We start from the raw sequence: 25,219 nt of genomic DNA, 5'->3' as shown, positions 1-25,219 counted from the left end.
ATTCTGCATCAACAATTTATCATTTTTATAATCATCTACATCAAGAATTAAAAATTACACCAATCAGAAACTGAATTAGGAGCAAATAACATAAAAAACAAGAAAATAACCAAAACCTAACCCTAATTTAATCTCTCAGTTCATATAAACTAAATTGAAAACTAAACAGAACCCAAAACTAAGCATAGAACAATAACTACTAAATTAAGAACAAATTAACTTCATAATTTAATCAAGAGTTAAAAAATTGATCAATACAGTTACAAATACAAAATTATACTCAAATGAAACAAGAAGAAATGACGAAATCATACCCTAACTGAGTAATTACGAAATATCCCAAAATAAATTTAATATCACAAAACCCTAATTTTCTTATTTGTAACATCAAATGTAACTCATAATATCAAAACTATTCAAATCCAACGCTCATAATATCAAAATCAAAGAAGAAGAGGTAATAAAACGGCATATGGAATACCTTGATGATATCTGTGTAGATGGTGGATTTTTGACAAAGGCTAAAATCGTAAACCCATAATTATACGAACTTCTGATCCAGCAATCAAACGCGAGTATTGAGACACAAGTCTCACATCGAATATCTAAATGAGAATACTTTCTCTCAGAGTACATGCGCATATGTAGTCTCTCGGCTGGACAACGGCATATCTCATGAATACTGAACACTTCAGTAATTATTTCTATATAGAATCACGAGATTGACGGCTCCTAGACAGCTTGCTCTGCTGGTATAGAGCGATAACGTCTTCAGGATACAAACAACAAGTTTTCCTTGACTATATAAAGGATATGAAGCTCCAGCAATCTCATGTCAGAATAATTAATGCTCCTAGACAGCTTGCTCTGCTAGTCTAGAGCCATCAATTAATTATTCTTAAATTCTTGGATTCATCCACTGAATTTCTGAAAATATTCAAATATTTTCGCAATATTTCGTTACTTCAATCTATGGTTCTTCCCAGCAGAATTCCATGGGTTAGTAATAAATATTCAACGCACGGGCGTCTGAGATACCTTGGAGTAAGCCCCGACTCAAATGGTGTAGGTGTACTCAACGAATAATTATACGAACTTCTGATCCAGCAATCAAACGCGAGTATTGAGACACGAGTCTCTCATCGAATCTCTGAACGAGAATACTTTCTCTCAGAGTACATGCGCATATGTAGTCTCTCGGCTGGACAACGGCATATCTCATGAATACTGAACACTTCAGTAATTATTTATATATAGAATCACGAGATTGACGGCTCCTAGACAGCTTGCTCTGCTGGTATAGAGCGATAACGTCTTCAGGATACAAACAACAAGTTTTCCCTGACTATATAAAGGATATGAAGCTCCAGCAAGCTCATGTCAGAATAATTAATGCTCCTAGACAGCTTGCTCTGCTAGTATAGAGCCATCCGTTAATTATTCTTAAATTCTTGGATCATCCACTGAATTTCTGAAAATATTCAAATATTTTCGCAATATTTCGTTACTTCAATCTATGGTTCTTCCCAGCAGAATTCCATGGGTTAGTAATAAATATTCAACGCACGGGCGTCTGAGCTACCTTGGAGTAAGCCCGACTCAAATGGTGTAAGTGTACTCAACGATGATGCACTAACAATCACCGCACGAACGAGTATTTCAAAATACGACGAAACGATGAACCTATGCAAAATAGGAAGGAAAATAATAAATAATTAAATATCGACCAAGGCGCTGAGGGATTGGGCTCACCGGCCGGCCGGCCGTGCCGTGGACAATCCCATGCCAGTTTTATATTTTATCATATTTTTTGTTATTTTCCTTGATCTTATGAAAATCCTTTCATTTGAACAAATATCCTTCGTTTTGAGGAAACTCCTCAATTTCATGGTGTTTCCTTCGCACCGAGGAAATAATATAAAATTGGGAAAAACATTGTGTGGCCGTGATTATTGGCCAACCGGCCATGCCTTGATCCCGGCCGGCCCCACACCTCATGGTTCCTCATTATTTTATTATTATTATCCTAATCTCATGAAAACTCCTTAATCTCATGGTATTTTCATAAATCCATGAAAAATATAATATAAAATTAGGGAGACCCGTGGACCGGGCCCAAGCCGGCCGGCCATGCCCTAGCCGGTCCCACACATCCCTTTATTTTATTATTATTATTTTAAGGTTTACTTGATCCCATGAAATGCCTTGATTTCATGGTATTTATCTCAAATTATGAAAATTCCTTCAAATCATGGAAAAAATACATAAAAATATATAAAATTAGGGAAAACGCACGAGACGGGGCCCCATCCGGTCCCACACGGCCTTATTTTATTATTTTTTAATATTATTTGCTTCCTTGATCCCATGGAAACTCTTTCACTTTAAGGAAACTCCTTAATTTTAACAAAACTCCTTGATTTCATGATATTTTCATAAAATCATGAAAAATAATATAAAATTAGGAAAAGGCACCATGGGACCGTGGCCACTAGCCGCCGGCCATGCATTGGTTTCAGCGGTCCCAGGACTCATTATTCGTTCATTTTATAATTATTTTCCTTCATTTCATGAAGTTTCCTCAGTTTCAGCAAAACCCTGATTTTGTCATAATTTCTCAAATGGTTGCTCAAACGTACTCCAGAAAATATCAAAATTCTTAGGACTGAGACACGGACACCCTGGCGACGTGAGCGTGTTACCTTGACCGACCAAGGTTGGATCTTTGGATTGCAAGAAGCCGGTCCCACGTATTTTCACGATTTGACCTAATTTGCGCAATTGCACGTATTAGGTCCAAAACTCTTCCAAATAATTTTGGAATTTCATAGAATGATCGTCAGTCGATCCCGTGACCACCCAGGGACGGTTTCATGACCCCTTGGTCGGTCCCTCACCTTTTCATAATTAATTAGGTTTTATCACCTAAGGCTCAGACGAGCATTATATGAGAAATGATTGAACCAGCATTTGATCATCCTTTCACCAACTCTTCAGGAGATCTTGGTATTTTCTCACGCGAACATATGGACGCTACATGGTTGATCCATGATCCCATGTAGCCGGTCTCTCCTTCAGTCCATGGTTAAATTTTCAATAAACCATCGATTGGTCATCAATTGATCAAATTAGGATTTCTGAGTCCCAGGATCGTAATTCCAGATTCGAACACTAATAATTTTACGACGATCTCATGGTCATTATTTTATTTATTATACTCGGTTCAACTACCAGTATTCTAAATTAGATGTTTTATTTTGGTCACGCTACCAATAATTCATCAGATGAGCAACACTTGTTCAGATGAGCAATATTTGCTCAAACCAAGGAATATTGGTTCAACCCTCAATATTCAACAATTCATCGAATGAGCAATACTTGGTCACCTCAGCATGAGAATTATACCTTTGTCTCAACAGACAAGTTCAATTCATGAGTCTCAGAACATTTTGAAAAATCATGTTCAACTCAACAAATACATGGACTCATCGTCCCATAAAGTCATGAAGTCAACAACTGACTAATTTATCACGAGACATCAATCGTGTCACTTGGGGGATATTAACTAGGATTTTGGTATGGCGGTCTACGGCACGTGTGTTCATACACACGATGGAATGTGAGCAAGTCGTGCAATCAGTTGAAGGAGTTGACAAAGTAGTGGATGGAAAATCGACCAAGTCTCCGCACGATGAGCAACTAGTTTCAAACACGATTTCCATTTCCCCACTCTTTGATTCCATCAACTGTCACACTTCATGCGATCATGGTGTCTACAATTCCAGCAATATAAATAAGTCTCTGAATCATGATTGAAAACAAGAAGAATAATCTCACGTCTCACAGACAACACGAGATCAAAACCTCATCAATTAAGAAATTACTCTCAACTGAGCAACTTCAATCATTCGGAACTTATCTTATTCAGAATAGATAACACACCCGTAATCTTTGATTACCATTGATTCCACACATTTCTCAGCTTCCCTCCTACAGATCAACCCATCCTCACTTGTGACCGAATTTACTCTGGAACGGCCATTGTCTTGGTTTAAGACGGAGTACTACAGATTGATCTCTCGAATTCAAAACACTCCCTTCTTGCAGTGCATCTGTTTGAGGTTTAACATTTCGCTCTGTTCAAGGAGTCTCCTTCGTACGGTCGTCTTCTCAATCCCGTGAAAACCAGCAAATCGTTTTGCCCCATCTACAGATTGGCGACCACAGAGGGAGATCATTCTCTCGGTTGCAATCTCACAATTTCACAAGATGGTCGGTCTTAGGTCTGGGTTAGTCACGGGTTCCAACGCAAACGACGCTAGCACTAGCAACAAGAACAACAACAACGACAGCGAGGATATCCCGGAAACGATTCCGGCCTCTAACACTGACGGTGGTGATGTTACTCCTCCTCACGTCAACGCGGAGGGTCATCCTTTGTTCGACCGACACCCTGAGGAAGTCAGGGGAAATCCACTACCTACCATTGATGATCTCATCAAAATGCAAGAGACTCTTGCAAAGAATTAAACTGATATGGCTACAACACAGAATGAGCTATTTAATCAACTGAAGGCTCTCACTGATACAATGTCAGGGAATACCCAAGGAAAAGTAAAAGAGAAGGAAAAATCCTCATACGATGATCCTGAGGTAATTCTGATTCATACAGTAGATGATGATGAAGCCCGCAAAGCTGCAGACGATCCATCGGCGAAGGAGTCATCAAACTTCATCACTCGGGAGGATTTGGAACGCCTTTTGGAGAACCGTGGAAAAGACAAAACCCCACACGTCCATCGTCACCAGCCTCCGTACCCTGCTTCTACGCAAAAGATTCCTCTTCCAAAAGGTTATACCTCTCCAACCTTCACTTTGTATGACGGAACAGGCAATGCTCGGGAACATGTTTCTCGGTTCCTGGAAGCCTTGGGTGAACATGAATATAACCATGTTGTTCGCCTCAAATAATTTTCAAAATCCTTGACAGGTAGGGCGTACACCTGGTACAACAACATCGCACCAGGAACTATAAACAATTCGGAAGAAATGATTAATGCCTTTTACAGAAAGTACTTCTTTGTGTCAGAGAAAATTACTCTCTTTGGAAGAATGTTTCAGAGGAACAATGAACATCCCAATGACTACGTGAAAAGATTCAGAGTCCAGGCCCTGGATTGTCATGATCCAAACGTCACGGAGCAGCAACTGGTAGACTTGTGTATCAACGGCATGATCCCGGTCTACAGAGCTTTATTGGAAAATCTTCGTTTCCAGACCTTCTCAGAGCTTCATGAAGCGGCAAAGAGATCGGAAACTACTGTGCCCGCTTTACTGGAATGAAAAAAAGCTACAAAGGCTGAAGAACCGCGAGACACTCGAGGTAGCAGACGTCTGATCAAGAAGAAGTAAAACCTCCAGCCTTCCACAAACACTGCTACAGAAGGAAGAAAACGGAAATCCAAACATACACGCAAGCATACCTCAGCTCCTTCAAAAGCACAAAGGAAGGATAAGCAAGATGGACAAGCCTCTGACCAACGCACAAGAGTTCCTGATCAAGAAGCACCTGGATTTCCTTTTTCCATTGAAGAGGTGATCGAAATCCTGGATGCCTGGGTCCAAGATGGTGCAATCAAGTTGTCATATGTCAAGAAATAACCAACTGAAGAAGACATGGAAAGTCCTCGTTACTGCTGCTTCCACAAGTTCGTCAATCATCCCACAAGCGACTGCGGAGTTTTGAATCACATTTTCAAAGAGAAGGTTGATCCACAATAGCTTCAATTGGGGACTGAAGGAGTACACAATAATCCTCTCCCAGTCAGAACCTTTACACTCTATGAACAACTTATTAAAGAGGCAGTACAATCCTTGGTCGAACATGAATTGCGTTATTTTTCGAAGGCACAAAGGAGAGACATGTTCACAGTACTGAACCACATCGTGTCAAGAAGTCCATTCCGAAAATACTTCTTGAGCCTCCATCCACAGACCAAGATATGTACGACTGGGGACTGCTTACCACAGTCAATCTCAGAAGAAACGAATTTGGAAGAACGTTGATCGATGCTGACACCTCCATCAACAACATTCCACTGAAAACCATCGAATCCACATGCATAACTCGACAAGAAGATACTCATGATCCATCTCAATCAGAGACCTTGAAGGAGCGCTCGGAAATACTTATGGCTACATCATTCTCAAAGTGAACATAAGTTCAACCTCGACAGAAACCAAGTTTCACATAATCAATCAAGAAGATCCAGGATATGACATGTTCTTCAGACGAGCGTGGATCTATGTTGAAAAGATGAGTAATTATAAAGCGCCTTTGGTTACACATCTCTCCAACGAAGAAAGTTCTAATCCAGAAGATTTGACGGACATTCCATCATCAGAGTACTTTGAGTAATTTCGACGAGGTTGAAGCAAGAACTTGCAAAATATGCATATACATTCATCAAGAGGTTCCGCGCTCAGTCAAGTCTCATTCCATGTCTATGTAATTTATTTCCCCACATGTTATCTTAGCATGGGGACTTAATTATGCTAGCAACTCTACAAGACGTTATGAATGGTAGCTTCACCGCATTAGTATTTTACCAAGTGGTTGAATCTGAAGTTTCTCCGAATCAAGAACTGAAATATTCATTACTGACGTCCAAACATGGCAAAGAACACTTTGGGCGTTTCTCCTGCAAGTCCATGTGTTCCACCAAATCAGAAAGCTCTGATGTCTGCACAAGTGTCGAATCCCACTACTGCAACGAAAGGGATGTTGAATCAACAGAAGATACTCCAGGGCCGAGACAATCAAACCCCTAAGACATTCGATGCTTAAGGAATATACGCTTCAACACTCAAGCATCTAAAAAAGCCATCAAATTGTACTCCCAATCAAAGAGTACAGCTTCAGCACAAATATCTCGACGATGACACATTGATTCAACACCAGCACGATCAAAGTGTAACTAAACAATAAGTCTTCATTATCCCATTATAAGACTTCTGAAGCATATGCAACATCATGGATGGCACTAACTCCTTCAATATACATTGGGCAACCTGAGGTGATTCCGTGAAACTTCATCAACGAGTTTTCGCTACATCACAAGCCCCTGCATGATTGAGGAACTTTCTCTATTCACCAATCACATCCAGTATGAAAACTCTTGATGCCATCTACCGCAACAATGTCGAATCACTGACAAAGGAAGTTCGTGGTAAAGTGATGCTTTCAGGAGCATTCAGGTTGAACTCTCAGTACGCCTTCATATTACGGACGCTCAACTCATCAACTAGTTCGTGAATGTAAAAGGCTCACTGGATGAAGTAGCAAAGATTATATCTATAATCATGGTTCTAGCCTTTTCGGTCTTTGGAGCAACTTCAACCATGGTATCAATATCAACAATAATCTCTAGAGGAACACCATCCATGATTTCAGCATCGACAAGGATCTCTGGAGCGTAATCATGGTCTCAGCACCAACAACGGTCTCAGGAGAAACATCCTCAGGGCTTCATCAGCTAATCATTATCTGAAGTGTTACACATGAAGCGGTCTCCTCTAAGAACCAATGATTCATATCAAGATGTATAGACCTGATAACATGCTCACATGAAAGTCTTCCCAAAGCTGGCACGACTGGTGGGAATAATCCAAAGTCTTCTACAAGATGTTCTCATCACCTCTACAAATGAGATACAACACACTTCAGGCCATGGGTTTGAAAAAACGTACCAATGGGTGAGGAATGAGACAATTCTTCCTCAACAAAAGATGTTCGTCTATTTCTCTTCTACAACATACCAAAATGGCGCATTGATCGTACATATGAGATGAAAGATATGGCCTTTACAGTCAGGTTTATGAAATATGAAAAATTTGTACGGGATTACAAATCAAAAATGTGCACGCTTCGTTGGCTGAACTATACAACTTCGAATTGAGTGATTCTTTTCTCATGTGACAACTCAGTCTCTTAGATTCAAAAGTTGGGGTCAAGCATCAGATTCCGACGTTGTATGAGGTTCCTACAGCTTCTTGAGCATACAACATGCAAGCAGCAATTCGTAGACGGGATTCATAACTTCCACAGTCGATCGGTGTCCACCATTTCTTTTTGCTAAATCCTTCATCAAGGTACCTCCAACTTCGACCACATGGGTCTTTACATCAATTTTTCAACCCGGATCCTCTATCTAGGTCCTGCCAGAAGAAGGGAAAATGAAAGAGAGATATTCAACAAAATACTGGGGACTGACGGTCCATTGATTATGACGATCAATTTCACAGTCCTAGTGTCGGGATCTCTGGTGCTAATCATTCATCATAAAATTAATGCTACCACCGGGACATGAAACCATGATCATTACATCATCCCATCTCGAGAGCAACCTCAGTTATGGTCCCGTGACCAGGGTTTCAGAAGTGATGTTTCTACGACTGACAGAAGCAAGATGGCACTGCAAGCACCATGCTCATGTATCAATCAAGGGGTCCTGATCTCAAACGAATCAATGACATTAAAATCCTTCACCAACCGTTCAAGACACAAGTGAATGGTCTAAAGACACAACATGAGTGTTTTACAGCAAGCTCTTCTGAGATGATTTTACACTGTCCTGTACAAACCGACGAGCCGGAAGCAATTGGTTAAGAATCTAGGGATGGTTCATATACTATTCTCTTCGTATTAATGTCCTCTACAACATATCCAAAATTCGAAGAAATTGAAGAAACGAGCAAGGAGACGTGGCCGAAACATTGGACAACATACAATCTGAAAATTTTCTGAAGGTCTCCTGGAAGTTTACTGTTTCGTCGATTTCGGATCCTAAACATGCTCAAAACTCAAAAAGCTTCTTTGTTAAAGTTTGGAAATTTTCTGGGCATGAGGATACATGGGTAGAACGCGGAAATCCGGCATCGGACGAAGATTCTACAGCGTTTTTACTGAAAGACCGACTTCTGGATTTTTTGATGACGAATTATGATGAAGTTCATCGTTCGTCCACATTTGAATCAGGATCTACACCATCAACGAAAATCATGACTTCATCTTCAGCTGATAGTATCATTTTCTGAAGTCGGCGGTGCTTCTACTGATAAGGGACGACTCCCAGATGATCGAGAGCCATACAAAGTTCCAGCTTTCCAGCGTCTCTGAAATGTTGATTCACCTCGGCATGAACATCTGCAGAATTCTTCATCTTTGACTTCATATTTCTTTCTGGAGCGTTTGCTGGAAGATCCAAAAGGGTGGTTGTAACCAGAAGTCGCCACTATCTGAGGCGAAAGACATGGAGTCATGGATGTACCGATAACAAACACGCAACAAAAATGGTAACAATCCAACTCTTACCTATTTACAATTTCACTAGTTGTAGTGATTATAACGTCGGAATTTCGAAAAACTTGCTCGTTCCTTCAAACTTGCAAAGACGAGAAAGATTCATTATTCAAAATCATGACTTGATTTTCATAAAACCATAAACAACCCACGTGAATTTTAATATCCACTGTTTTTTCAAAAATTGGGCAGACGTCCATTCTACAATTGTGAAAACTCACATACAGACATTATTTCACCATGTATAATTGTCTATTTTCACCAGTTGTTCAAAATCAAAACATTGATTTTACAAAAATATATACATATTTTAACGTGAAACTCACGTAAGTTTGAACAATATATATATATAAACACTATCTTCAACATGCGTGGACCGGTAGAATTGACCCGTTTTAGTAGAATTCCGAAGATTGGTCCAAAGAATCTCGATTGTTGTTCCGTGCACAATCCTTTGCGGGATTGGATTCGATCTCTACCGTAGGTGACAAAGACGAATGTATAGAGTCTGACAGGATTGTTCTCTGCCACTCGGTAACATTCAGTCCCCCACCCGTTCTAGTTTCCCCCAACGAATAATGGCATCAACGAGGTGAGACCAGCTATCAATAGTGCATCAATAGTGTAGGCTCAAGCGTATGATTTAAGGGCGTCCCTTTTAGAGTTCTTTGTGGTGCGTAGTAAAAAGACCAGTATTTTGCTCCATCGCATGGGCATCTGTCTTTGAAGCGAGAGTATAATTTTTAAAGATTTCTGAAAGCTCGAAGATAAAAGTTTTCATGAAAGATCATAAACAAAATTTTAATACTAACAGAAGCACGTCTGTTCAAAAAAAAATTTCTCTCGTACGAGCATCCATCTTCGAAACGAGAGTTTATTCCACTTTGTGAGATCTCACATATTTAAAAAAATAAAGTTTTGTTTTGCGTGAAAGCTCATAGAAAAAAAATTTATCATTAGACTCAGGTCTATTTTGTTGTTTCTTAAACTAACGAACGAACGAGCGTCCGCGCTAAAACGGATTCCTCTCTTGGGCCCGGATCCGCGAATCCCAAACGACCAAGGTCCCGTCATCCAAATCAGCGGTTCAACACCAATTTATGCTCATTAGACGATGCTCTATCATGCCACTGGTATCTTCATTCAAGTCATGGTTTGCCCGTACTATCAAAATCCGGTAACGTCTTAACTTACGCCTAAGTTCAATTACTTATATTGTTATGACCGGAAAATCACCATTCAATGCTGACTGAGGAACACGGCTTTCCTCACTAAGAAGGGGACTTAATATAGATGGTGGATTTTCGACAAAGGCTAAAACCATAAATCAATAATTATACGAACTTCTGATCCAGCAATCAGACGCGAGTATTGAGACACGAGTCTCTCATTGAATCTCTGACTGAGAATACTTTCTCTCGGAGTACATGCGGATAGGTAGTATCTCGGCTAGACAACGGCATATCTCATGAATACTGAACACTTCAGTAATTATTTCTATATAGAATCATGAGATTAACGGCTCCTAGACAGCTTGCTCTGCTGGTATAGAGCGATAACGTCTTCAGGATACAAAAAACAAGTTTTCCTTGACTATATAAAGGATATGAAGCTCCATCAAGCTCATGTCAGAATAATTAATGCTCCTAGACAGCTTGCTCTGCCAGTATAGAGCCATCAGTTAATTATTCTTAAATTCTTGGATTCATCCACTGAATTTCTGAAAATATTCAAATATTTTCGCAATATTTCGTTACTTCAATCTATGGTTCTTCCCAGCAGAATTCCATGGGTTAGTAATAAATATTCAACGCACGGGCGTCTGAGCTACCTTGGAGTAAGCCCCGACTGAAATGGTGTAAGTGTACTCAACGATGATGCACTAACAATCACCGCACGAACGAGTATTTCAAAATACGACGAAGCGATGAACCTATGCAAAATAGGAAGGAAAATAATAAATAATTAAATATCGACCAAGGCGTTGAGGGATTGGGCTCACCGGCCGGCCGGCCGTGCCGTGGCCAATCCCACGCCAGTTATATTTTATCATATTTTTTGTTATTTTCCTTGATCTTCTGAAAATCCTTTCATTTGAAAAAATATCCTTCGTTTTGAGGAAACTCCTCAGTTTCATGGTGTTTCCTTCGCACCGAGGAAATAATATAAAATTGGGAAAAACATTGTGGGGCCGTGATTATTGGCCAACCGGCCATGCTTTGATCCCGGCCGGCCCCACACCTCATGGTTCCTCATTATTTTATTATTATTTTCCTAATCTCATGAAAACTCCTTAATCTCATGGTATTTTCATAAATCCATGAAAAATATAACATAAAATTAGGGAAACCCGTGGGACCGGGCCCAAGCCGGCCGGCCATGCCCTAGCCGGTCCCACAGTCCCTTTATTTTATTATTGTTATTTTAAGGTTTCCCTGATCCCATGAAATTCCTTGATTTCATGGTATTTCTCTCAAATTATGAAAATTCCTTCAAATCATGGAAAAAATACATAAAAATATATAAAATTAGGGAAAACGCACGGGACCGGGCCCCAGCCGGCCGACTATGCCTCAGCCGGTCCCACACGCCCTTATTTTATTATTTTTAATATTATTTGCTTCCTTGATCCCATGGAAACTCTTTCACTTTAAGGAAACTCCTTAATTTTAAAAAAAACTCCTTGATTTCATGTTATTTTCATAAAATCATGAAAAATAATATAAAATTAGGAAAATGCACCATGGGACCGTGGTCACTAGCCGCCGGCCATGCATTGGTTTCAGCGGTCCCACGCCTCATTATTCGTTCATTTTATAATTATTTTCCTTCATTTCATGAAGTTTTCTCAGTTTCAGCAAAACCCTGATTTTGTCATAATTTCTCAAATGGTTGCTCAAACGCACGCCAGAAAATATCAAAATTCTCAGGACTGAGACACGGACACCCTGGCGATGTGAGCGTGTTACCTTGACCGACCAAGGTTGGTTCTTTGGCTTGCAAGAAGCCGGTCCCACGTATTTTCACGATTTGACCTAATTTGCGCAATTGCACGTATTAGGTCCAAAACTCTTCCAAATAATTTTGGAATTTCATAAAATGATCGTCAGTCGATTACGTGACGACCCAGGGCCGGTTTCATGACCCCTTGGTCGGTCCCTCACCTCTCCATAATTAATTAGGTTTTATCACCTAAGGCTCAGACGAGCATTATATGAGAAATGATTGAACCAGCATTTGATCCTCATTTCACCAACTCTTCAGGAGATCTTGGTATTTTCTCACGCGAGCATATGGGCGCTCCATGATCCCATGTAGCCGGTCCCTCCTTCAGTCCATTGTTAAATTTTCAATAAACCATCGATTGGTCATCAATTGATCAAATTAGGGTTTCTGAGTCCTAGGATCATAATTCCAGATTCGAACACTAATAATTTTACGACGATCTCATGGTCATCATTTTATTTATTATACTCGGTTAAACTACCCGTATTCTAAATTAGATGTTTTATTTTGGTCACGCTACCAATAATTCATCAGATGAGCAACACTTGTTCAGATGAGCAATATTTGCGCAAACCAAGGAATATTGGTTCAACCCTCAATATTCAACAATTCATCGAATGAGCAATACTTGCTCACCTCAACGTGAGAATTATACCTCTGTCTCAACAGACACGTTCAATTCATGAGTCTCAGAACATTTTGCAAAATCATGTTCAACTCAACAAATACATGGACTCATCGTCCCATAAAGTCATGAAGTCAACAACTGACTAATTTATCACGAGACGTCAATCGTGTCACTTGGGGGATATTAACTAGGGTTTTGGTCTGGCGGTCTATGGAACGTGTGTTCATACACACGATGGAATGTGAGCAAGTCGTGCAATCAGTTGAAGGAGTTAACAAAGTAGTGGATGGAAAATCGGCCAAGTCTCCGCACGATGAGCAACTGGTTTCAAACACGATTTCCATTTCCCCACTCTTTGATTCCATCAACTGTGACACTTCATGGGATTATGGTGTCTACAATTCCAGCAATATAAATAAGTCTCTGAATCATGATTGAAAACAATAAGAAGAATCTCATGTCTCACAGACAACACGAGATCAACACCTCATCAATTGAGCAATTACTCTCAACAGAGCAACTTCAATCATTCGGAACTTATCTTATTCAGAATACATAACACACCCGTAATCTTTGATTACCATTGATTCCACACATTTCTCAGCTTCCCTCCTACAATTCAACCCATCCTCTCTTGTGACCGAATTTACTCTGGAACGGCCATTGTCTTGGTTTAGGCCGGAGTACTACAGATTGATCTCTCGAATTCAAAGCACTCCCTTCTTGCAGTGCATCTGTGTGAGGTTGAACATTTCGCTCGATTCAAGGAGTCTCCTCCGTACGGTCGTCTCCTCAATCCCGTGAAAACCAGCAAATCGTTTTGCCCCATCTACAATCTGAAATAACTTCTAGCTGATAGAGAAGATGATGATAAAAAGAAGGTGGTGGTGAACTGGTGGTGTTGAGAGTCTGGTGATGAAGCTCTGCAGTTTTCAGTCTTCACTGTGTAGAAGAGGAGGGGGGAGTGAAAGACGAGATTGAATGAGATGTTCGACAAAAACATAACCAACCACTTGACCTAAGAACTAAGGCTATGATTAGCTTACTATAAAATCTATGGCTACAATTGGTCACAGGATCGGTTTATTCGGTTCGGTTTTGGGTGCCAACCGAAACTGAAACCAACGGTGTCGGTTTTTCAAAACTGACAACCATGACTGCACCGGGTTAATATGATTTCGGTTCGGTTTAATTTTTTCGATTTCGGTTCGATTTAATGATTCTGGTTTGATTCTGTGCCAAGACAATGGAAACACTCAAATGTAGATGTCTCTCATTTCCTACCTTTGGGTTCATTTCCATTGCCCTCGTTGTTGGTTATAACGGTAAAAAGTACTTGTGGATAAATTCCGGGAATATTTACCACCCTCGCTGACGTGGATTGTAAAAATCGGCAAAACATCCGTAACAACCATATCCAGAGTTTATCGGGATTCTGTTTTACTTTAACTAGTCCACCTAATCTCAAAAAGAAAAAAAAAAGGTCTATTCAGAAGAAGAAAAAATTCATCCTATCTTCTGTTGCTGAAAAATAATACAACTCGAATCAATTTGTTTTTGTTTTTGATTGAATTGTTACAATACATGGGTTTGGGTGGTAATCTCTTGATACTTCTTGTAGTATTTCTGTCGATTTTACCTCTAATTTTTTCTTATTCTCTTCTTACTGATTATTATTATAATGAGAGTTACTCAACAGAGCTGATGAAATTAGCCAAGGAAGACAAAGATTGGTTAACATCAATAAGAAGAGAAATCCATGAATACCCAGAACTTGGATTCCAAGAATTCAAAACCAGTGCTCTTATTAGAAGAGAACTTGATAAATTAGGTGTTTCTTATGAATACCCATTTGCTAAAACTGGTGTTGTTGCTCAAATTGGGTCTGGTTCTTTACCAATTGTTGCTCTAAGAGCTGATATGGATGCAATTCCGTTACAGGTAATACTCAAATCAGAAACCCATTTCCTAGTTTCATTTGAAATTTCTGTAAATTTTAGGAAAGGGGGTTTGATTTTGATTTTGATTTTGATTTCATTTAAATTAGGAACTTGTGAAGTGGGAACATAAGAGTAAAGTTGATGGGATAATGCATGGTTGTGGACACGATGTTCATGTTACAATGCTGCTTGGAGCAGCAAAACTGCTTAATCAAAGGAAACATCTTCTTAAAGGAACTGTTAGGCTAATATTCCAACCTGCAGAGGAAGGGAGTGCAGGTGCAGCTCAAATGATTAAGGATGGTGCTCTTGGTGATGCACAAGCTATCTTTGGGGTACATGTCGAATACCGGTACCCTACAGGAAGCATGGTAGCTGTTGCTGGACCAGCATTAGCAGCAGTGAATGTCTTTCATGTCAGATTTGAAGCAAAAGGAACAAATTCTGTGGAGAGGGTGGATCCTGTGCTTGCTGCATCGTTTGCGGTTTTAGCTCTACAGCAGCTCATTTCTAGGGAAACTGATCCCCTCTACAGCCAGGTTCTGTCAGTTACTTATGTTCGAAGTGTTGCAACTGTGGAATCGGAGCCTGGCGCTGTTGAGTTCGGGGGTAGTTTGAGGAGTCTTACCACAAATGGCTTGCGCCAACTTCAGCAAAGAGTGAAGGAGGTTATTGAAGGAGTTGCAGCTGTTCATAGATGCAATGCTTTTGTAAACATGAATATAGAAGGCCATCCTCCGTACCCAGCTGTCATAAATGACAAGGTATTGCATCGGCATGTAGAGAACGTTGGTAAGCTTTTATTAGGTTCCGAAAATGTCAAACCAGGAATTCAGGTGATGGCAGGTGAAGACTTCGCATTTTACCAAGAAGTGATTCCTGGTGTAATGTTCATGGTTGGTATTAGAAATGAAGATTTGGGTGCCGTTCACTCTGTCCACAACCCTCGTTTTTTTGTTGATGAAGATGTTTTACCAATTGGAGCGGCACTACACACAGCAATCACGGAATTATATCTTGCTGAGTACCAAGATAAAGTTGAAATGGACCAGAAAACTTGATTGGAAGCAGTAAGAGATTTTCTATAATAACTTGGCAAAACTTGTACTTCAGGTGGGTACCAACAAGCCGGCCGGCCTCTAAATTGTTGTCCTTGTTTGTTTAATAACGCCATATGTCCTCCTTACTCACGTCCAGATTTTGGTATTTTCCTTTTTCTCTTGTCCTATTTTGATACATAAACCTCATCAATTGCTTTGTTTCCATCGTTCCATCCCCAATAACTCTGTATTCAAAGTCATTACAAAAGTAAACAACACCGCAACCCATTAGCTCTTCTCTCTGACAAAATTATGGAGTGGAAATATGAAGACCCCGAGCTTAACAACCTCAAAAACTCATGCTCAAACATAAAATCACTACTTCAAACATCAGTCAATATGCAAATAAGTTTAGCGAAAATGGATAGAAGTTTCGATTTATTGCAAGAAACTCTATCTGCAACATCAAAATCATTAGCTCCCTTGCAAACCCATGCCATGACAGCAAAAGCCTTAGAAACTAGAATCAATAGAGCCATGACACCTGCTTTAACACTTCTAAAGAGCTTCAAATTAGCTGAATCGCTTCAGCACAAACTTCTATCCATTGGTTCAAAATTGTCTATGAAACATATAGACCCTGAGAAGAGATTGCATAAGTTAATCAAATATGTTGATTGTGTTGATCAGCTTAATTCAGCTATTGATTCTGTATGTCAAGAGTGTGAGCCTACTCTTCAGAAGCTTCAAGAAACAGTTGAGTTCTTGAGTAGAACAAAAGCTACTGATCAGTTTAGAATACAGAGATTGAGGGAAACACTTGTTACTCTTAAAGCACTTTATGAAACTGAGATTGGAGCTATGAGATATGAAGGGTTGCTTGATGAAGCTTTATTAACTTTGCAAGATGAATATGAGAACATTTTGTTGCAATTGAATCATGCATTATTTTTGGGTCATGAAGTGGTAAATGAGGACATCGAAGGTAGTGATCAAGCGATAACTGGTAGAGATGATGCAATTCATTATCTGGGTTCTGAGTTGGAGGTTCAGGTGCTTAGAAGAATTTCAGAAACCTTAACTAGAAATGATTGTTTGGATATTTGTATCGACATCTTCGTCAAGGTAATTGCAAAATCACAATTTGTCTCTGTTACTATTAATATGCAAAATAGTGGGCGCCGTGAATTCGGCCAGACCCTTCATTTGTGTAGCCATGTACTTCTCATCTCGTTTACATCCAAATGCATGTAATTTGTGTTCCATCGGAATAAGTAGGATTGTCTAATTGCATTTGCAGTTTGCTGTTTCGGACTCACCATTTCGTGATCATTGTTTGCTATGAAACAGGCAAGGTATAGAAGAGCTGCAAAAGCATTAATGAGATTGAATCCAGATTATCTCAGGAGATACACACCTGAAGAGATCAATGAAATGGAATGGGTAGCTCTAGAAACATCAATTACCTTGTGGATTCAACACTTTCAGTTAGCAGTGAAAACTGTTTTTGTGTCAGAAAAGAAGCTGTGCAACCAAGTTTTTCTTGAAATCATGGATGGACTAATATGGGCTGAATGTTTCGTCAAAATCACTGATAAATTCATGGCTGTCTTCTTTAGATTTGGTGAAGGAGTAGCTAGGAGTAGTAAAGAACCACAGAAACTGTTCAAATTGTTGGACATGTTTGAATCTTTAGAGAAACTTGAAGTTGAATTCTCGGAAATTTTTGATGGAGATGCAGGGAATGATATTTGTTCCAGGTTTAGAGAACTGCAGAAACTTCTTGTCCATGCTTCTACTAAGGTATTTTGGGAATTTGGATTGCAAATTGAAGGAAATCATGATGGATTTCCTCCTCCTCAGGACGGATCTGTTCCTAAGCTTGTCAGGTATGCATATATTGTTGAGTCATTGTACTATTTGTTTGGTAATCTTGTTTGACAGAATGCCCATCCACCGTCTACCTGAACCTAGTATATCTATCTAGTGTCTCACTGCTAAATCAGGTTGAAACAATTTGAGATTAGGTTCACCCTACTGACAGGGTTTGACCCCATTTTACAGTCCAGTAAGTTCTTAAACTTTTCCTTTGGGGCCAGAAATAACACATGAATTTGCCCACTAAAAATCACCCCAGTTACCACTGCCTCAATGTGGCAGTCTTGCACCATATATGGTGTTGCGGAAAAAACGGCCATATATGGATGAGCATTAGTATAATTTTCGGGTGAAAACTGTAATTTAAGTGCAAGGGTTAGTTAGATGTGCATAGGGCTGTAAGTAATACCCGAAAACACTTGACATGCCTGTTCCTGTAGGAGTTCTATGGGCCGCTTGGCCGGCCTGGCCTGGTTAGTTTAAATGGGTGGGTTCGGACTTTCCCTTAAATTTATTGGAAAAATTATCGTTTGATCCGTTTTTAGGTTGTCCCACGACTATTTGGTCCAGCAGGAAAATGCATTTTCTTTTTGGTCCATAATTATTTGAAAATATAAAATGGACAAAAATACCCTTTCGTTCTATTTTAGCATTAATTTCTGTAGTTTTTCTATGTCCAAAATTATTTATTTGAGTTCTATTTTAGCATTAATTTTCGTAGTTTTTCTATGTCCAAAATTATTTATTTGAGTTCATGCTCTCTGATGAACTCTGAACTTCCTACTTATGTTCTTGTAGGAGTTAATACTGTGAACTATCAGATGTTTGGTAATGCTTTTTATAGATTGGGGTTCATTCTAAAAAATGAACACACAAAAAAAAATTATATATTATGAACAAAAAAACAGAGCTTATTCTTTCGAATGAACACCTAATCAAAACCACTAAATCAAGTTTGAAAACAGAGTTCATCTTTCAAATGAATACGCAGTCTTTGTTCATTATGATGAACAAAAATCAGAGTTCATTCGTCAAAATGAACACCCAATCAAAGTTCATTATTGTGCACAAAAATCAGTGTTCATTCGTCAAAATGAACACCTGTCAAAAAAACTAATTCAAACCTAGAATAGAGTTCATTCTTTAACATGAACACACAACAATAATCAGTGTTCATTTTTTCGAATAAACACCTAATAAAAAGATCTAAAAATAGAGTTCATTCTTTAAACCTTCATGATCTTCAACAACAACAATAGTAGCAGAGAAGAAGAACACAAAATATCTTCATCATTCATCATCATCTTCATCGTCGAAAACCTAGAAAAAACATAACAAAATCAATTATTTTCATCATTCTCGTCGTCGTCATCGTCTTCATCATCCTCGTCGTCGTCTTTATCATCTTCATAAGCAAAAGGAAGAAGAAGAAAAAAAAAAGAGAAAGTAGATCTGAAAAAAGAGGAGAGTGAAAACAAATTAAAAAAGGATTTCCTTCTCTTTTAATAATTGAGTGTGTATATATATGGTCTCAAAAGGATATTTCTGCTACTACCAAAAGGCAATTACATTATCCATGATGTCATCCCGCGTAGGTATTGTCCACCCTAGGACCAAACCATAATTTTTAGGACTAAGCAACAATAAATATTTTTAAAAAGGACCAAACAGATAGTTGACTGGGTGAACAGGACTAAACTAACTCTATTATATTATTTCTAGGACTATATGGTAGTTTCTACAAATTTATTAGCCTGGCCTGATACCTGCCCAAATAACCCCGGCTAGTACCCGATTGAATTCTCTTAAAAATTTTAGTGTTACATTAACATAAATTGTTATATGTTTTGGTTATAATTTGGATTAAAATTCTTATTTTCATTTCTATACTACATCTTGAAAATTTATTACTTAAGATTGTTTTAAATTATAGTTTATCCAATCTCAAAATTCCAAACAGGGAATCGGTTATTATAGGAATTTAAAAGTACAAAAGGATGTAGCCCGCTTGGCCTGCGTGGCCTGGCCTGTTAATAGAATGGGTTTTGGGCAGACCTTAGGCCTCAAAATAAACATTTATACCTAGCTTGCTCCGCTTGGCGGACATTTTGGGTAGCTGAATATGAGGCCCTTCCGGCCTGGCCTGGATTACAAAGCGGACTGGGTCACCCGGCTTGGCCCAATTTACGTCCTTAGCATGTGCATGTGCAATTTTGAAATGTTTCGCTCACTAACAGAGTTAGTGTCAATTTACACCCTTAGTCGATGAAGTTCCACCAGTTCCTTGAGTAGTTCTTCGTCTTGTATGATGATTGCCATGGAGGTCTTAAGCTCAACTACACTTTCTATCCTAGTCCGAGACTTAGCTATAGTAGACTAGAAATCAAGACGTATAGTTTTGATCACTAACATTGACAAACATGCTTGAGATAGCAACGCATGCGAGTTCGACCGAGCAGTGCTCTAACACTACTGTTTAGAGAGATTGTGAGTGTAACAAAGAGAGAATTGTAAAGCGTTTTCTTGTTCATAATCTAGAGAAGATATATTTCTTCGAATCACTACTTGTGTTCTGTTTTCTTAGTTTCTCGTCTATTATTATACTGAATTCCGCCTTTATAGTAATAGCTACCAAGGTATAGAGATCATACTTGTCAAGTTGGTATCAGAGCAACTCCATTTCAGAACTACGCCCTTAGTCGCTCCCTGGACCAATTCAAGTCAATTCTGAAATGTTTCGCAAAAATGACACTAACTCTGTTACTTATTGCAGGTATGCAGTAAATTATCTGAAATACCTTTCATCTGATCAATATCAAACATCCATGGCAAAAGTCATACGAATTGAACAAATGTGGAAAGCAGGTTTCTTATCAAAACCAGATTCTGATGAAAATTTACTACAAGATGCAATTTCTAATGTCATGGAAGCTCTAGAGAGGAATATAGAATTTAAGAAATCTCGTTACAAAGACAGAGTGTTGCCTCACGTATTCTCGATGAACACTTACTGGTATATTTACATGAGAAGTAGAAATTCAGAACTAGGAAACATATTAGGAGAACAATTATTGAAGAAGAAATACAAAACTGTAGCCGAAGAATCAGCATATATGTATCAGAGACAGGCTTGGGGACCTATCGTGAAGTTATTAGAAAATGGAGCAAAACCGAAGAAAGAGTATGACACTAAGAAAGAAGTTGTAAGTGCTCTTGCAAGAGGCAAAATGGAAGCTTTTAAGAACGCTTTTGAAGATAATTTGCAGAAACATAGAGGTGGTTATTATAATATTCTTGACGAAGATTTGAAAGAACAACTAAGAGAAGCTACGGTGAATTTGGTTGTACCTGTTTATGTTGAATATTTGGAGACTTATTCATTGGTTCTTAAAGCGAGGTCATTTCCTTCACCGGATTCGGTTCAAGCTATGTTAGTGCAAGTGTTTAGTGCGAGAGGGAATCCGAACATTACTCAACGACGACACTTGATCGATCAATTAGGTGGAAGAAACCCGGGTTCTGCTGATGGGTCTAGTGAGATTAAGGAATTTAAAAGGTAAAATTTATTCGTGTATTGTATAATAAGGTTTAACTTGAAAATTACAATGCAAGTTTTTGGTTTTCTATTCATGTAGCTGTGATGTGTAAGTTTGTGGTGATAATATTGTAAAATGGGATCAAGTCTGTCATTATGGTATCTAGGGCTTCTCTTGCTGAGGATGCATCAGCATTGTCTTCCCTTTCCCTATTTTTTTCATAATCCACGTGGCATCTCATTTTCCTCGGATTTTCCCATCACCCCAACTATGATCTTAGATCATCTCAAGTGCAAGTGTCCAAGGTCTTAAAATTGCACGACACCTATGCCGAAATAAATTAAAAATATTTTAATTAAGGTTTTTGACTTTATATGCTTTAATTACCAGAAATTAATGCATAGTTCTAGAGAATAAAAATTAGTAATGTGCATTTAAACAACACCCCAACTCATTATCTTTTCTCTCTGACAAAACTATGGAGTGGAAATATGAAAGACCCAGAGATTAACAAACTTAAAATCTCATGCTCAAACTTAAAATCATTACTTCAAATATCAGTCAATATGCAAATAAGTTTAGCAAAGATGGATACACGTTTGGATTTATTGCAAGAAACTCTATTTGCAACATCAAAATCAATAACTCCGCTGCAAACCCATGCCATGACAGCAAAAGCCTTAGAAACTAGAATCAATAGAGCCATGACACCTGCTTTAACACTTTTAAAGAGCTTCAAATTAGCTGAATCTCTTCAGCACAAACTTCTATCTATTGGTTCAAAATTTTGAACGAAAAATATAGACCCTGTGAAGAGATTGCATAAGTTAATCAAATATGTTGATTGTGTTGATCAGCTTAATTCAGCTATTGATTTTGTATGTCAAGAGTGTGAGCCTGCTATTCAGAAGCTTCAAGAAACATTTGAGTTCTTGAGTAAAAAAAAATCTACTAATCAGTTAAGAATATAGAGATTGAGGGAAACACTTGTTACTCTTAAAACACTTTATGAAACTAGGAACGATGAAGCTTTACTAACTTTGCAAGATAAATATGAGAGCATTTTGTTGCAATTAAATCATGCATTATTTTTGGGTCATGAAGTGGTAAATGAGGACGGAGAAGGTAGTGATCAAGCGATAACTAGTACAGATGATGTAATTCGTGATCTGAGTTGGAGGTTCGGATGCTTAGAAGAATTTTAGAAACCTTAACTAGAAATGGTTGTTTGGATATTTGTATCGACATCTCAAGGTAATTGCAAAATCACCGCTTGTTTCAGTTATCACTTGTTTCAGTGAAAACATATGTGTGATGCACATGCTTGAATTTGAGTTTTATAACAACACCAAATTTGATAAGAATGAAAAAGAAATCGTAAAATAAAAATCTAATATTCTTATTTGTACTCGTTAAATAGATAATTCAAAGAACTTTCCAAATATATTAATTTTATAAAAATGGGATGTGTATTTTGAAAATATCGATTTTTTCAAAAATTTTGAAATATTTTTAGAACAATGGCATTCAAGTGAGTATATAAATATTGATATAATGTACGTTATTACCTTGAATACATATGTGTGGTGGTATTGTGTTGATATTGAAGGTCATATTAGTAATATCAAAGTGACACCAAATTATTTTGTCTTTTTGTGACCAACCAAAAGAAGGTATTCTTTATTATAATATATACAATAAGATAAGATTAATATGCGAGTACATGAATGAAAAATCGTAGGTGTTGTGAATTCGGCCAATCCCTTCATTTAGCATTGAGCAGCCGCGCCACGGAATTGAGAGCTCCAAGTGGGCCATTTTTGGTAAGCAGATTTAGCGATGCGGGATGAACCTGTATTATCTAATTGCATGTGCAGTTTGTTGTTTTGAACTTACGACTTCGTGATCATTATTTGTTATGAAACATGCAAGGTACAAAAGAGCTGCAAAAGCATTAATGAGATTAAATCTAGATTATCTCAGGAGATACACACCTCAAGAGATCAATAAAATGGAATGGGTAACTCTAGAAACATCAATTACCTTATGGATTCAACACTACCAATTAGCAGTGAAACTGTTTTTGTGTCATAAAAGAAGCTATGCAACCAAGTTTTTCTTGAAATCATGGATGGACTAATATGGGCTGAATGTTTCGTCCGAATCACTGATAAAATCATGGCAGTCTTCTTTAGATTTGGTGGAGGAGTAGCTGGGAGTAGTAAGGAACCTCAGAAATTGTTCAAATTATTGGACATGTGATGAGTGCCAAATAATGTATATATTTATCCCTTTTTGTTGGCATTTAACTCATCTTTTGTGCATTAATTCTACATTTTATCCCATATTCTGTATTTTCATTGTTTTCAAGAATAAATATTTTTCTTACTTAATTTTGCATTTTTAGGTAATAAATAAAGTCTGGATGAATTGCGAAGCGGAATAGAGCAGAAAAGTAGTGAAAAGCCGGGAGGAATCACGCAAGGAAGCCGCGAAGAATGGTGCGCACAAGACCAAAAAGCTAGGAATGGGCTCAAGAAGGAAGAATTGTTCTTAAAGAAGATATGGGCTTGGCATACCCAAGGCCCAAAACCCTTACCCAAACCCATTTTCTATATCCAAGCCCGTCACGGATTTCAGCCGTCAGATCGAAGCATTTCAGCATCCTACGGTCGCTCCATCATCGCACATCAAACTCCGAAGCCCCCGCTTTACATCGCAACGCCCATCTCCATCTTGGATCGTCCGTTTTGCTACATCCCTTCATCCGACGGTCGCTCCACGCTTACCTCCGTATCTCCATTGGATCCACCTACCATCTTCCCATCCATCGGTCCAGCTTCGCGAAACATCAAAATCCTCTACACCTGCTCAACACCCTAGTACCTAATACTTATACCCATCGCCAAACACACCCTTCCTCAAACCCCATCGACACCATCTTCCCCCCCCCCCCCCCCCTCTCTGCAACAGTACCACCATCTTCTCCCAAATCACTCCACCATCTTCTCCCCAAATCACTCTACCACCACCACACCTAATCATTACCATCACGTCCTATCTCTTTATCAACCACTGATTTCTCCAATTTCTCATCTTTCTTCTCACTGAAACCCTAGGTGAGAAATTGGGGATATAAGTGATGTTAAAGCAACAATTGGAGCATGAGATGAACGAAGAGAAGTAATTGGAGAGTGGGTCGACGAGATGGAGTGAGTATCTCAACATATTAGGTAAATCAATTTCACCTAATTTTCTGTTTTTGGGGAAAAGGGGTTGGAACCCTAATTCTGATAGGGGGAGTATAAATTTGTAATGTTTGGTGTGGGGGGATGCTCTCTGGACTAGCCAGTAGAAACTTGAAACAAAATTTATGCAATTCAAAATTTCAGTTCTCTAGTTACAGTTGAGTTGTGTTTTTGTTTTGAATGTTGATTATTTTGCATGATGAATGCTTGTGTTTGTAACATGTTGAGTATGAGCTAATTAGCAACAAGCTAAGGCTGTGATGAAGCCTTGGTGCACTGTCAAATGGTAATTGCTAGGATAGGATGCCATATGCTTGTTTTTCTTGTGCATTGGGAAGAAAGCAGTGCTATGATTGCTTGATTGATTGTGCTGTCAAAAGACAGTCAATACTAGGGGTATTTCTGTTAGCAAGCTGTTTTTCTTTCCTTTCTATTGTATGCATAGGACTCAACTCAACCTAGGAATATGCTATTTGATTAGGACACCAGGTGGAATCCAAGCCTTAGCTTAGCCACAATTCCTTTCTTTTTTCAGTCACTCAAGTTCAGTTCTGTGTGCTTTCAGTTCAGTTTATTTTCTTG

General features: G+C 38.7%; 2 protein-coding genes across 2 annotated transcripts; both read left to right on the top strand.

Moving 5' to 3' along the window:
* The first annotated feature begins 14,464 nt into the window (after positions 1 to 14,464).
* Positions 14,465 to 16,196, top strand: LOC113286133 (IAA-amino acid hydrolase ILR1-like 5). The gene is made up of 2 exons (XM_026534839.1): positions 14,465 to 14,936; positions 15,043 to 16,196. The coding sequence occupies exons 1-2, from the start codon at positions 14,580 to 14,582 to the stop codon at positions 15,994 to 15,996; spliced, it is 1,311 nt and encodes a 436-aa protein (XP_026390624.1). The 5' UTR covers positions 14,465 to 14,579; the 3' UTR covers positions 15,997 to 16,196.
* A 59-nt stretch (positions 16,197 to 16,255) lies between these two features.
* On the top strand, positions 16,256 to 21,550 carry LOC113286122 (exocyst complex component EXO70A1-like). The gene is made up of 3 exons (XM_026534830.1): positions 16,256 to 17,100; positions 17,326 to 17,864; positions 20,627 to 21,550. Exons 1-3 carry the CDS (start codon positions 16,288 to 16,290, stop codon positions 21,411 to 21,413), a joined length of 2,139 nt encoding a protein of 712 aa, XP_026390615.1. The 5' UTR covers positions 16,256 to 16,287; the 3' UTR covers positions 21,414 to 21,550.
* Positions 21,551 to 25,219: the final 3,669 nt, after the last annotated feature.

Source organism: Papaver somniferum, chromosome 1 (assembly GCF_003573695.1).
Source record: "Papaver somniferum cultivar HN1 chromosome 1, ASM357369v1, whole genome shotgun sequence".
In the NCBI taxonomy this organism is placed as follows: Eukaryota; Viridiplantae; Streptophyta; class Magnoliopsida; order Ranunculales; family Papaveraceae; genus Papaver; species Papaver somniferum.
Note: the sequence above shows the minus strand (reverse complement) of the source record. Positions and strands in the feature narration are given on the sequence as shown.